This window comes from Catharus ustulatus, chromosome 21, assembly GCF_009819885.2.
Source record: "Catharus ustulatus isolate bCatUst1 chromosome 21, bCatUst1.pri.v2, whole genome shotgun sequence".
NCBI lineage: Eukaryota > Metazoa > Chordata > Aves > Passeriformes > Turdidae > Catharus > Catharus ustulatus.
The window spans coordinates 1,738,619-1,752,690 of NC_046241.1; the positions used below are offsets into that span (position 1 = coordinate 1,738,619).

A 14,072-nucleotide genomic window follows, 5' to 3' on the forward strand; every position below is an offset into this window, starting at 1 on the left:
AGACACTGACTCAGGAAGTTCCACTTGAACATGGGGAAGGATTTCTTTCCTTTGTGGGTGACCAGGCACTAAACAGGCAGCCCAGAGAGGGTGTGGAGTCTCCCTCACTGGAGATATTCCAGAACCGTCTGGACACTCCCGTGCCCTGTGCTCTGGGATGACCCTGCTTGGAGAGGAAGGTGGGACCAGATAATCCTCTATGGTCCCTTCCAACACGCACCATTCCGTGATTCTGTGGTTCCATGACCTGAGAGCGCTGTCCAAAGGCTCCTTGAGCCGTGTCCGCCCTGCCCGGCGCTCAGCCGAGCCGCACGGAGCTCCTCGGGCCGCCCGGGGCCGCTCAGGGCAGGCGCCGCGGAACCTTGGTGCGCCGGAACCTTGGTGCTGGGCGCGGGGCCGGCGCGGCGGGGCGGGCTGGGGCGGACCGCGCGGGGCCGGGGCGGGAGCGAGGCGGGACCGGGGCCGGGATCGGGAACGGGATCGGGGCTGGGAACGGGAACGGGAGCGGGAGCTGAGCCGGGAGCGGCCCCGCGGACCCGGCCAGGCCGAGATGTACGCGGGGCTGCAGGAGCTGGGAGTGGCCAACGGCGAGGACCTCAAGGAGACCCTCACGAACTGCACGGAGCCGCTGAAGGCCATCGAGCAGTTCCAGGTGCGTTGGGCGCCGCGGAGGTGCCGTGTGGGGCCGGGCTGTGCAGGAACCTGTGCTGGGGCGGCCCCGAGTGCTGTCTGGGTTTTCCCTCGCTTTATTTGTTATCCCGAGTGCCGTTCTCAGTTCCCGCTGCGGGTTGTGTTACAGACGGAGAACGGGGTGCTGCTGCCCTCGCTGCAGTATGCCCTGCCCTTCCTGGACCTGCACGGCACCCCCCGGCTCGAGTTCCACCAGTCCGTGTTCGATGAGCTGCGGGAGAAGCTGCTGGAGAGAGTCTCTGCCATTGCCTTGGAGGGGAAGGTCGAGGAGAGGTTGGTCTCCTTGGTTGCTTGGAGTGAGGTGGGAACTCTGTGTGAAAATGAAGTGGATGGGTGACTTCTGTAAAGAAGAGTTGGGTTCCTCAGGGACTGAGTTCCAGTGGCTTTGAGGTGGCCGCTTTGTTCCTTTACTGCTCCATGGTACTTATTCTCATGTTTTCCCATGTTTTCAGATACAAGAAGCTGGAAGATCTCCTAGAGAAGAGCTTTTCCCTGGTCAAGATGCCCTCCATACAGCCCGTGGTCATGTGTGTCATGAAGCACTTGCCCAAGGTGGGACCACTGCACTGGTTGGCCTGGTGTGACGTGTGTGTTACTGGTGTGACATGTGTGTCACTGGTGTGATGTGGTGTGTCACTAGTGTGATGTGGTCTGTCACTGATGTGACGTGTGTCACTGGTGTGAGATCTCTGGTGTGCCTCTGGCAAGTGGGCTCTGCTCCCTCTGCACCTTTGCAAGTATGTTGTTCAGTGTCAGGGACTTGCTGAAGATTCAATAGATTCTTGTATCAGTGGACTAAATCAAAAGGCATTTTACATTTTCATAATCAGATGAGACTATTTCCCTATGTTCTTCAAACCATGCAGCTTCCTTAAAAAGTCAAGTTTGCTGATAGGTGAATTTTTCCACACCTGATTTACAAACCTCTGACAAGTGGAAGGTAGGACTTGAAGAGTACAATTAAAATAGGCAGGAGGGAGAATCAGATCTGTGAAACAAAAATCTCTGGGAGTGTCTTTACTAAAAACATCATGCTGCACTCAAGGTGATCATCCAAAACACTGCTGGAACTTCAGTAAATTACTCAGTTTGGAAACATCACCTCAAATCTCAGCACTGGAGATGTAAATTAGATATTTTTTCTTCATTGAAAGAATTTAAGGGTGTGTGATTTGGTTGTTGAAGAAGTTTCTTAAGACTGGTTTACTGCTACAGCAAGTGGGTGAATGCCCAGACTGCCTGAGGTGGGGAGCAGGGCATGGAGAGGATTGTCCTGCTCTGCTGTGTGCTGGGGCAGCCTCACCTTGAGTCTTGGGCTGTTTGAGCACAAGATAAAAAAAAACATCTAAAGCTGTTGGAAAATTTTGAAAGGATTGGGAAGGGTCTGGAGGGGCCCATGAGGAGCAGCTGAGGGCACTGGGATGGCTCAGCTGGAGCACACTGGGGGCACTGGGATGGTTCAGCTGGAGCACACTCAGGGCACTGGGATGGCTCAGCTGGAGCACACTGGGGGCACTGGGATGGTTCAGCTGGAGCACACTCAGGGCACTGGGATGGCTCAGCTGGAGCACACTCAGGGCACTGGGATGGCTCAGCTGGAGCACACTCAGGGCACTGGGATGGCTCAGCTGGAGCACACTGGGGGCACTGGGATGGCTCAGCTGGAGCACACTCAGGGCACTGGGATGGCTCAGCTGGAGCACACTGGGGGCACTGGGATGGCTCAGCTGGAGCACACTGGGGGCACTGGGATGGCTCAGCTGGAGCACACTCAGGGCACTGGGATGGCTCAGCTGGAGCACACTGGGGGCACTGGGATGGCTCAGCTGGAGCACACTCAGGGCAGAGCTCCCCAGGGGCTGCAGCTCCTCCCGAGGGGCAACTCTGGGCTCTGCTCTGGGCCAGGGACAGGAGCCAGGGAACGGCTGGAGCTGGGCCAGGGCAGGCTCAGGTGGAGCTCAGGGAAAGGTTCTTCCCCCAGAGGGTGCTGGCACTGCCCAGGCTCCCCAGGGAATGGGCACGGCCCCGAGGCTGCCAGAGCTCCAGGAGCGTTTGGACAGCGCTGCCAGGGATGGACAGGCTGGGATTGTTGGGGGGTCTGGGCAGGAACAGGGGCTGGGCTGGTGATCCTGTGGGTCCCTTCCAGCTTGGAAGTTTCTGTAATTCCACGATTTAGATGCCTCCTGTAGTCAGTTATGGGTTACATGGACTGTCTAACTGCTCTGTGGATTGCAGGTCCCTGAGAAGAAGCTGAAGCTGGTGATGGCTGATAAGGATCTGTACAAGGCCTGTGCTGTGGAGGTGAAGAGACAGATCTGGCAGGACAACCAGGCTCTCTTTGGGGATGAGGTGTCACCCCTGCTGAAACAATACATCCTGGAGAAGGAGAACATTCTCTTCAGCAATGATATTTCCTTCTTGCAAAATTTCTTCAGTCCATCTCCCAAAACAAGACGTCAAGGAGAGGTAGGGACAAGAAAACCCTCACAATGTGCTGCTGAGAAGAATTTAGCAGCTTTCAGTCAACCATCACATAACAGGGGCTGTTTTCCCCTGCCCACCTTTGCTGCTGAGGTTGTTTAGCTGGACAAACTCTTTGCAAGAAACACCAGGCCATTTTCTCCTACACATCTTGATGAAAGCAGCAGGAATTATTTTAGTTGTGTAAAAAATGATGAATGTTCTAAGCTGTTTATGCACTTTTAAGCAAGAAAGAGCATATTTTTTTCCCTCAGTTGTTCAGTCTGGCTTTAATACACTTCAGCTGTGTTCTGAAGGCTATCACATCAGTTTGATGTTAAATTTGCTTTCTTGGGACCTTTTTTGGCGGACATAGTCCAACTGAAATAGCTTTTTTTTTTTAAGGATGTAGAAAGTTGTGGTTAATTGGCATCCAGAAAAGTTGCTTTTTAAACTAAATTGACTAGAAGGCAATACAATGCTTTAATTTCAGAGAGGACACCACATCTGTTATTTAGGGGGTTGTTTTAGGCCTGTTTGGCTTTCAAAATCATTTAGTGTAAGTGCCCTGGTGCAATTTACTCCAGGTTTGCACTGCAGAGTTGTGCTTTAGCCCCAGCTGGACACTCAGCACCACACATCCACTTGGTGACTTCCCTGAGGGGATGGGGGGAGAATCAGAGGGGTAGAAGAAAGAAACTTGTGGGGTGGGACAAAAACATTATGGCTGTTGAAGATTTGGTGAACGTCTCTTGAACAAATGCTCTTGGAAATTAAGGGGTAAACAGGGTTCCTTTTCAGGACTCATGTCCCTGCAGATGCTTCAATCTTGGTGAATTATGTAACATAATTAATTTACATTTGTGTGTGTGTGTAGAATGAGAGCATCTCTTGTGCTGAGCCCACATTTGTGCCCTCTGAGCTCAGGTGGTGCAGAAGCTGACGCAGATGATCGGGAAGAACGTGAAGCTCTATGACATGGTGCTGCAGTTCCTGAGGACCTTGTTCCTGCGCACCAGGAATGTCCACTACTGCACGCTGAGGGCAGAGCTCCTGATGTCACTGCACGACCTGGAGATCAGTGAGATCTGCACTGTTGACCCCTGTCACAAGGTACCAATCCTGTGGGACAGATGGGGGTATTTATGGAGAATTTTCTGGAGAAAGCCCAGAGAAGATGAGTCCTTTCTGTAAAGAGAGTTCAGACCTTGAACCTAAATGTCATCTTATATTCCTTGGACCTTCAGGTGAGAACTTCATCTTGGTTAACCAACAGTTTGCTTTCATGAATCCATGAATCACTCAAATTTAGGGTACTTTTAACTTAGTGTTAAAAACAATATCTAATCTGACATCTATGTAGATGCTGCAAAAATAATAAAAACTATCATCTAGCCCCAGGTTCTTACTCCAGGCTTCCCTCTCAGTTGTGGATATGCTCCATCTGTAAATAAACTGTGTGTGTAACAGTAAATACTTTGGATATTTAATATTTAAGGCTTTGGATATTTATTTAAGAAAACATGAAACTGTTCAAATACTCTGAAGTGATAGATGTGGTAATGTCACAGCAAGATCTTGGTACTTGTTACCCTTGTTCCTGGTAGCATCACTCTGACCTGGAACAAGGCTTTTTCTCTGAAGTAGTTGTTCAATTTTACATGTGTTCTGCTTAAAAAGTAGTTCAGTAATACAGCTCTAAAGCACAAACACCTCCACTGTCAATATTCCTTCATTTAGAGAGTGGAAGTGCTATTGCAGTGCCCAAAATAAACCACATTTTTATTTCTAAATGATGCTGCTTCTTTCTCAGTCTCCTACTTGTGTAAATCCACAGGTGAGAAGGACAGTGGTGGATTTAATTCCTACTCCTTAATTTCCAGGGAATGCCTTCCCAGGTTAACTTCCCTGGGCATTCCTGACCTCCTTTTGGGGTGTTGGCCTTTCTGACCACTGTGTTAGTCACTCACCAGTGTGGTGCTGTGCCTAGGTGCATTAATGAAACATCTCAATTGCAGATATATTCTGGGCCTGTTTTCTCTGACATCATGTGTTTTATTGCTGGTTAATGAGTTGATAAAGCTCCCTCCATTTGGTGACAGTTCACCTGGTGCCTCGACGCCTGCATTCGGGAGAAGTTCGTGGACAACAAGAGAGCTCGGGAATTGCAAGGATTCCTGGATGGGGTGAAGAAAGGACAAGAACAAGTATTGGGGTAAGGACTTAGGCTATTTATTGGGAAACTGAAAAAGGCTTCCTAGCACTCAAAACATCTGACAGGTGCTGGAGGTGTTAATTCTTCCCTAAAGCCATCAAACCTCCAGCAGCCCCTCGGTGCAGTCACATCCCAAACATCCCTCAGTGCACTGGGACACAGCATGTTAAAGCATGTCCTGGTGGCAGAGCTTGCACTGCTTCACTTGCCACTCTTGAGTCTCCCCTGTGACCTCATCAGGAGCCTTTCTTAGGGAGTCAGAATAACTTACTATGAATGACTTGTCTGGTTTTAAACCCAGAGAAAATGGGCTGGTGATGTTTGTCAGTTAAAGTACTTCATTAGCTTCAAGTGGCAGCCCTGCTGTGATCTGGTACTTACAGTAGTTTCACGAATACAAGCCGCACGGATTATAAGCCGCACCCCCGGTGCCTCGACAATGTTGCTGTCTTTGTCAATAGATAAGCCGTACCCCGAATATTAGCCGCACTTTCGTTCGTCGCGAGAATCCGTGCGCAGCTTTCACAAATTGGCCAATTAGTAACAGGATCGCGGCATAGCGGGCTTTACTGGCTCGGGGCGGGGCCAGGAAGGCTCGGCCCGCTCATGGTTGCCGACGGGGCCGGGTGGCCCAGCTCAGTGCCACGGCTCGGCGGGGCTGGCCGGCTGGTGCTGCCGCCGCCGCCGGGCTCGCTGGCCCCCCTCTCCCGTCAGCACCGCCCCGCTGCCGCGTTCGCTCGCCCGGCTGGCAGGGCTGCCGCCGCCGGGCTCGCCGCCCGCCCCGCTGCCGCTTTCGCTCGCCCTGCGCCGCGCCTCGCGAGCGCCGCGCCCGCCCCGCGGCGCCGGCGCTTCGCTCGCGGCGGCGGCGCTTCCGCGAGCGGCGGCGGCGCTTCGCTCGCGGCGGCGGCGCTTCCGCTCGCGGCGGCGGCGCTTCGCTCGCGGCGGCGGCGCTTCCGCTCGCGGCGGCGGCGCTTCGCGAGCGCCGCTTTCGCTCGCCCCGCCGGCAGGGCTGCTGCCGCCGCTGCCAGGCTCGCCGGCCGCCCCCTCCCGTCTGCACCGCCGCCGCGTTTCCTCGCCCTGGCCGGCACTGCAGGCCCCCACACCGCCGGGCTCCCCCACGCTGCTGGCCCCGATTATGCTGGGCTTCCCCCGCTGCCAGGCAGCCCCACCCGCCGGCCTTCCTGCTTCTGCCATGCTCCCCTGCACTGCTAGCCCCAGTTCTCCCGGGCTCCCCCGCCATGCTGGCTCAGGCTCTGCCGCCCCCCCTGCCCCGCCCTGCTGGCTCAGGCTCTGCCGCCCGCCCCCACACTGCTGGCCCCGCCTCTGCCAGGCTTTCCCACCTCTGCCGGGGCCGGCCGGGCTCCAGCTTGGCTTGGGGCTGCCGCGGGCTCTCACTTCCGTGTTGGCAGCTTTTAGAATTTTGTTAATAGATTAGCCGCCCCGGAATATTAGCCGCACTTCCGGGTTTCCACCAAATTTTTGGTCAAATTGGTGCGGCTTGTATTCGTGAAATTACTGTATATTTCTGGAAGGTGCCCTCACAGTATTTTATTTAGCTGGTACTTTCAGATTTTGTCCACTGGTATTTTAAACTATTTGAGAATTCACTTTTACCTGTTGTTTTCTTAAAAGTCTCTGAGACCTTTATCTCCTCAGCACTCTGGAGATGATCAAAACCTGCCAGCTCAAAGAGCTGGGACCACCAGAACTCCACTGCCTGTGGGCTGTCTCCCAGCAGACCTTCAACTGGCTGTGGGAGATTTTGTGCTTGATCTCAGTGCAGAAGACTTTCAGCAATTGTTTTTTGTGCTCTTTCACATCAAAACCACCATAAATGTTATTTCTTTACAAGGCAGGAGAAGGTTCACCAGGTGCACACAGTTGGGTTTGGATCTGTACAGTGAGATTGTTGGTTATGGATGACAAGTGTTTAATTTTTGCTTCTTCTCAGGGACTTATCAATGATCCTGTGTGATCCCTTTGCCATTAACACCTTAGCCTTGAGCACCATAAGGCACCTGCAAGACCTGGTTGGGCAGGACACCTTACCCAGGGTAAGCACTGCAGCTTGTGTTCCTAACCTGAACTGTGTCTTGGCTGACTGACAGCCATCAGGGAAGGACTGGCACTGTCCAAGTCTCAGGAAGTTCCCAAATGTGGCAGTTGGAACAAGGGAAACATGATTCCTGTCTATTTGCAGCACCTGCTGCAGAGCTCTGCAGGAGCTGTTTGGACATGGGCATTTTGGAACTCTCTAAAACTGAGCATGAATTCTTTGCATGGCTCATTCTGCCTGGCAGCTGTGCAAATACAGAATATGTAGAATCTGTGCCTCCCTTTGTTCCTCCATGAGTTTGTGTGACAGCAGCACCTTTCTCCTGCCATGGTGAATGCCAGGGGTTTGTTTGCACAGTTCTGGTCTGGTGGCTGAGATAAAACACAGTTCCTGCAAGTGGAGTCTGCAGGAAGTGCTGAAATGTTAAAGGAGGGCACCTTGACAGGTGTCTGGACAATGGGAGCCACTTGCTGTTTTATCCCTGAGTTGTTCAGTGCTATTGCTGCATGGAGTAACTTCCTTGTGACAGTTCAAGACTGAAAGTTGTTTGGATTTCAGGACACAATAGAAACAAAAAATCCATTGTCATTCTTACACACCCTTTCTCCTTTCTTCTGCTGAGATGACTTGGTTTGTCCTCTCACACATTATATTTTAGTGCACTAATTGGGCTGGACACATTTTAAAAAGATGAGCTCAGATGGCTGCAGACTTCCTGGTGCCTTATAAATCTACAACCCCCCACAAACTCTGAGGTGTGGCAGTTATTTGATGCCCATTTAAGGATCAGTTTTCAATTAACTTGAACTGAATGCCTTTAGCTGCTAATCCAGAATAGTTTTGAATATAAACCAGTGCTTCCAAATAAGTATCTCATGTGAAGATCAAATTAGCTGTTTTTTCTTCTCCCCTTCAAATTCGAGGAAAGCCCAGATCTGCTGCTGCTCCTTAGGATGCTGTCTTTGGGACAGGGGGCCTGGGACATGATTGACAGCCAAGTCTTCAAGGAACCAAAAATGGTGAGCCCTTCTGATGGTAAGAATTTAACACATTAATTTAACAGGTAATCAAATTCAGACTTATTATTTTATTGCATTCTTTATTAAACATTTCTTCTCCAAAAGTCTCATCAGCGCTTTCTTGGGAAAAAACACTGGTCAGAGAGCAGCTGTTCTGGACTGTGAGCTTCCTTTACCTGCTTATTTATTTCCAGAGGTGCCTGGTCCTTACTGTTCTAAAATCAGTCTCTATATCTGTTAAATACTCCACTGGTTGCTCATTGCTCTCTCATTTTTCCTGGAGTCTTGTACACAATTGATGGGCTTCTAGAACACATCTTGCATGAGGAAAGCAGCATTTCCAAGATTGGTCTCAAATTCTTCTAGCAGTTTAGAAGCTTTTCATTGACTAGAAAAATGTTTTTTCCCTCCAACTCGCTGTTACAGGAATTTAGTGTAGTGCCACACTGAACTGCAATCTTTCCATGCTTTGGAAATCCCTTCCCAGTATTACAGGAATCCCTGGTGTAGTTCAGCTGAGGACAGGAGGGCCAACCCTGGTGTTGCACAGCAGGGCTGTTCCTCAGGAGGAATTTGCTGTTTCTGTTCTGAACTATAAAGCAGTAAATGTTTTATAAATACCTAGGAGCACATTTGAAGTCTCCAAAATACATCCACTCCTGGCTGGTAGGATGTTTAAATTCACCCCAGGGAGGGTGTGCCTTAACACTGGGACTGTAGCAGTGAGAGTAATTCTGAAGGTAGTGCTGTGATTTGTGCTCTCTCATGAACCTGTAAGGGAAAATGCTTCTTTCCAAAGGAGTCTCTGAATCAGCCTTTAAAATCTGATTTATTTGTGGTTGTGTTAGCACAAATAAGCTTGAGCCATACTGTGAGTCTGTAACTGTTGATATCAGCAGTTTGATGCCATCCTGAGCACATCCCATGCCTGCAGCAGTTCTGGGAAGGGACTCTCAGGAGAAATGCTACACAATTGTCCAAAGAAAGGGTTTGAGCAGGAGTATTTCTGGAGTGAGATGAAGTAGAGTTTACCTAATTACCATGGAACATGTAGAAGTGAATTATTCAGGAATTTTGAACTGGATGTCTGTAAGCTGGTTTTCCTCAGTGTAGGATGAGGCTCCTCACACTGCCTTGCTTTTGTCACAGCACTTCAGGACCATTAGGTGGCATGAAGTCACTGATGATAGATTTGTTCTCTTCCTCTGTCCTTCCTCCCTCCAAGGAAGCCGAGCTGATCACCAGGTTCCTGCCCCTGCTGATGTCCTTTGTGGTGGATGACCACACCTTCACTGTGGATCAGAAGCTGCCCTCGGAGGAGAAGGGACCAATCCCCTACCCCAGCACCATTCCCGAGGCTTTCACCAAGTAGGTGCCTGGCCCCACCCACTGCAGGTCTGACACCAAAGCAGCAGGGAGCCAGCCAGACCTGCAGGGGAAAACTGCCTCTGCTAAGGGCAAGGCTTCCTGGGATAAGATTCACTGCTAATGCATCCAGTCTGAACTTTCCCTTTAGCAAATCAGGTTTCACTTGTGCTTCCTCAAATAAAATTTATCTACATAAAGTAATATTTCCTAAAATGATCATTCTCTCATTCAATTGGAGAGTATTTGGTGTTTCTGTTCAGCTTCCCAGGCAGTGAATGCTGAGTTTTGGGTGATATTTGGGTGCAGCTGGATGAGTGCCCATGTTGAAAGGCACTATTGGAAATCATAAAGTTGGCATTTTTGACACCCACACTCTTTCTCTGTTGATAACCTGTCACTCCAGGGACTCAGAAAGATAATTAAAACCTCTCTGTGCTCTGTTGTGTTCAGATCTTCTGCTGATTTCTAGCACAATTCCTGTCTGTGTGCCAGAATCTGGGATTCTGGGTCCTGGTAGTTGTGCTCTATCACAGACTTTGGGAGACTAAAACAATATTGGACTTTGTATAATTTTTGAGTATTTGGGCTTCTTCTAAATTGCATTTTGAGCAGCACTTCTATCATGAATTCATGATAAATGTTCACAGTTAAATCCAGCTGTTTGCTGAATGTTCAGTTTTTCTGGAGTGTGGTAGTGAACATAGGGATGATCCATCTGCTCAGTCACTGGATAGCTGCTCTTCAATGGGTTTGAGGTTAGCCACTGCTGTACTTGCTTGATAACTATCCCAAAAGTATTTTAAACCTCTTAAAACCAATTAGCTTTATTGATGAATAAACTTTGCTTGTGCCATAACAGGTTCCTGCAGGAGAACAGAATAGCTTGTGAGATTGGGCTGTATTACATCCTTCACATCACCAAACAGAGGAACAAGAATGCTTTTCTGAGGCTCCTGCCAGCACTAGGTAGGTTTTTGTCTAATCTTCTGTTCTATGGCTGTTTGTCTTATATTGGACACCCAGGAGGTCACTAAACCTGGAGTGAAAGGGATGTCAGAGCCAGGGACATCATGTTCTGCTTTTGGCTCTTTGGTGACTTAGTTGAGTCTTTTCAGGAGTGTTTGGGTTATGCAGTTTTCTGATGATGTGAGAGTTTAGGGACAGTGGCTGAGGTCAGTAGTTTATTACATGAAGGGCTCCTTTAACAATGAGATCAGTTGAGAACTATTTGGAATGAATCTGAAAGGTAACAGAGCAGGTGCCCCAATTCTACTGCTGCCCACAGTGATTGCAGGTCAGAAGTTGCTGGGACTTGGCTTTGTGTGGTGAAAAAACTGGTAACAAAATAGGACTGAACACAGCCTTATTTTATTCATCAGTATTATCTTGTTCACTGACTCCTCTGGGATGAGTTGCAGGAGAGCTCTGGAGCAATCTGCTCCTAATCTTTTATGTCTGAAAGATCAAAGCCACCTGCCTGGGCTGCCTGTTATTGAAGGAAATGAGAAAAAAATGACTGAAAGAAAGTAGGCTTAGATTAGGTACTGGGCAGGAATTGTTCCCTGGCAGGGTGGGCAGGGCTGGCACAGGGTGCCCAGAGCAGCTGTGGGTGCCCCTGGATCACTGGCAGTGCCCAAGGCCAGGTTGGACATTGGGGCTGGAGCAGCCTGGGACAGTGGGAGGTGTCCCTGCCATGGCAGGGGGTAGCACTGGATGGGTTTTAAGGTCCTTTCCAACCCAAACCATTCTATGGTGAAACCTCACTGCAGGGTTTTCAGCAAGAGCAGGAGCTTTGTGGACAGGTTTTGGCACAGCTTTGTCAGTCTCTGTCTCTTTCCATATTTTATAGTTGAGACATTCAGTGACTTGGCCTTCAGTGACATTTTCCTGCACCTGCTCACTGGTAACCTCACCCTGCTCAGTGATGAGTTTGCACTTGAGGAGTTCTGCACCAGCCTCTTTGATGGCTTCTTCCTCACTGCCTGCTCCAGGTAAAGCAGATTTTTCTCCCTGGAGAGAGGGAGTTTACTCTGCCTGACAGAGGTTTTACTGCTTTGAACAACAGTTTAATAGTTCACCAAATTCTTCACAGGCAGTGGAAATACCAGCCTGATGCTGTTTTCCTTTAAGGAAAGGTGTATGTTTTGGGATGAAGTTTTTATCAGCAAAATGGTTATGTCTTGACTATGAATTTTTATCTAAACTGCAATTCATTATCCCTGAGTTGCAAAGGAGAATATCCTTCAGGCTTTGCAGTAGCTCTGGCTATGTAGAATTAACTTCAGCTCTTTGCAGTATCAGCAGCACTCAAAAAACTGTTGTTATCTCTGGTCAGTCACTGGTTTAGCTGCAGACAAGTTCAGCCTCCAGAAAGCTTCCCTGAAAGTGGCTGAAGTTACTGCTGGGGCATAGCAGCATGTGCTGCTGCTTGCTCCACACACTCTATGCTTAAAATCTCCCCTTCCCTCCTCATGGTTGTGCAGGTAATCCACTCGTGTTGAACAGTTCCTTGAATCCTTGAAGGTCTGAGGCAGTGTTAGTGCTTACACTAAGTTAGCCTTTCACAGAAGCTCCAATTCTCAGGGGTTTTGGAAAATTATAACAAAGTCTGTGGTGGGTGAATTATTCTGGTGCTGTTGCTGTGGCTTCCTTGTTCTCAGGATGGTGTTTGTTTGTCTTGGTTACTCTGCTTTCAAATGGCTCTTGCAGGAAGGAGAACGTGCACAGACATGTGCTCAGGCTGCTGCTGCATCTGCATCACAAAGTTGCCCCAGCCAAACTAGAGTCTCTGCAGAAAGCTTTGGAGCCCACCAAGCAGGTAGGAAGGGAAAACTGATGGCAGATGAGAGCAGCTGCCTTTGCAGAGGTTGAATGGAACACGAGCTCTGCTTTCCAAGTGTACCAAGCATTACCTGGTAGCTTCCTCCTGTGTTGGTTTGTGTTAAACACACAGGGTGAAGGCACACTTGGTGTTCTGGCTGGAATGGAGTGTGACTGTCCTGTTTCCCTGATTCTCATCCTGCAGAGTGGGGAAGCTGTGAAGGAGCTTTACAACCAGCTCAGTGAGAAACTGGAGCTCCGCAAGCCCAGCCCGGCCGAGGTGACTGAGACCCCCTCCATGGAGCTGCCCCTGCCCACCGTGCCCACTCCAGCCTCACGCTGAGCTGTGCCTGCAGGGCAGGAGGGGAGAGGAACTGAGCCTGTGCTGCCTTCTGAGTGTCACTGCCCACGTGGTGGAAACAAAAACAAAGCCACTGAAGCTCCTTCAGGAAATGCTGCCGTTCTCCCAGCTCACTGGCTCTTGCTGGTTGGAAAACTGTATGCAGTGCATTGCAAGGTTTACTTTTCTTAAAGATAGCTGAGTGTCTTCTTGTAGATCCATTTGAAATCTGACTGTACATTTAAAAAAAAAAGAAAATGCATATTTTTAAGCTTGGCATCCTGTGTTTTTAAACTCTGCTCAGTGAGTATGAAGCCCTGGTGTGGCTGAGCAGGTGGTGTGGGCTCTTGAGGCTGATCATGGCTTCCTTTGGCCTTGGTCTGCCCCTCGGGGTTTCTGGAGAAGATTTAAGAGGAGGAAGAGTCAGAGGAGATGAGCTCCACTGAAACCAGTTCCTGTTTGAGGTTCCAGCTCTTGTGGCACATGGTAAGATGTGCTGCACTATCTGAGGTGTCCACTGCTGCCACCAGCCTGAGCAGCAGTCAGCAGCCTCTTCTCAGGTGGGCTTTCACAGAGAGCCAGAAACTGAACCAGTCTCTCCCCTTCCCCCAGCTTTTCTCCAAAGGAGGAGCTTGAAGTGCAGTTACAAAGAGTAAGACTGATGTTCCTCAGTGACAGTAAGGGTTGAGTCTAGGGGGAGTGAGATTCTGGTTTTGAAAAAGTAGACTCATAGAAATTACCTGGGTTGGAAGGGACTTTTCAGATCATCCAGTTGCAGCCCCTGCCATGGGCAGGGACACCTTCCACTATCCCAGACTGCTCCAAATCCTGTCTCACCTGGCCTTGGACACTGCTAGGGATCCAGGGGCAGCCACAGCTGCTCTGGGCACCCTGTGCCAGCGCCTGCCCACCCTGCCAGGGAACAATTCCTGCCCAATATCCCATCCAGCCCTGCCCTCTGGCAGTGGGAAGCCATTCCCTGTGTCCTGTCCCTCCAGGCCCTTGTAAAGAGTCTCTCCATCTTCCCTGAAGGCTCCCTTCAGGCACTGGAAGGTTACAGTTGGGTCACCCCAAAGCTGCTCCAGGCTGGAAGCTCTGTTTTTT

General features: G+C 50.0%; 1 protein-coding gene across 1 annotated transcript; it reads left to right on the forward strand.

Moving 5' to 3' along the window:
- The first annotated feature begins 470 nt into the window (after nt 1–470).
- Nucleotides 471–13,239, forward strand: NELFB (negative elongation factor complex member B). Its single transcript, XM_033077792.2, has 13 exons — nt 471–652; nt 800–963; nt 1,143–1,242; nt 2,926–3,156; nt 4,078–4,263; nt 5,253–5,365; nt 7,317–7,419; nt 8,345–8,440; nt 9,666–9,808; nt 10,668–10,774; nt 11,658–11,799; nt 12,518–12,626; nt 12,834–13,239. The coding sequence occupies exons 1-13, from the start codon at nt 551–553 to the stop codon at nt 12,969–12,971; spliced, it is 1,734 nt and encodes a 577-aa protein (XP_032933683.1). The 5' UTR covers nt 471–550; the 3' UTR covers nt 12,972–13,239.
- Nucleotides 13,240–14,072: the final 833 nt, after the last annotated feature.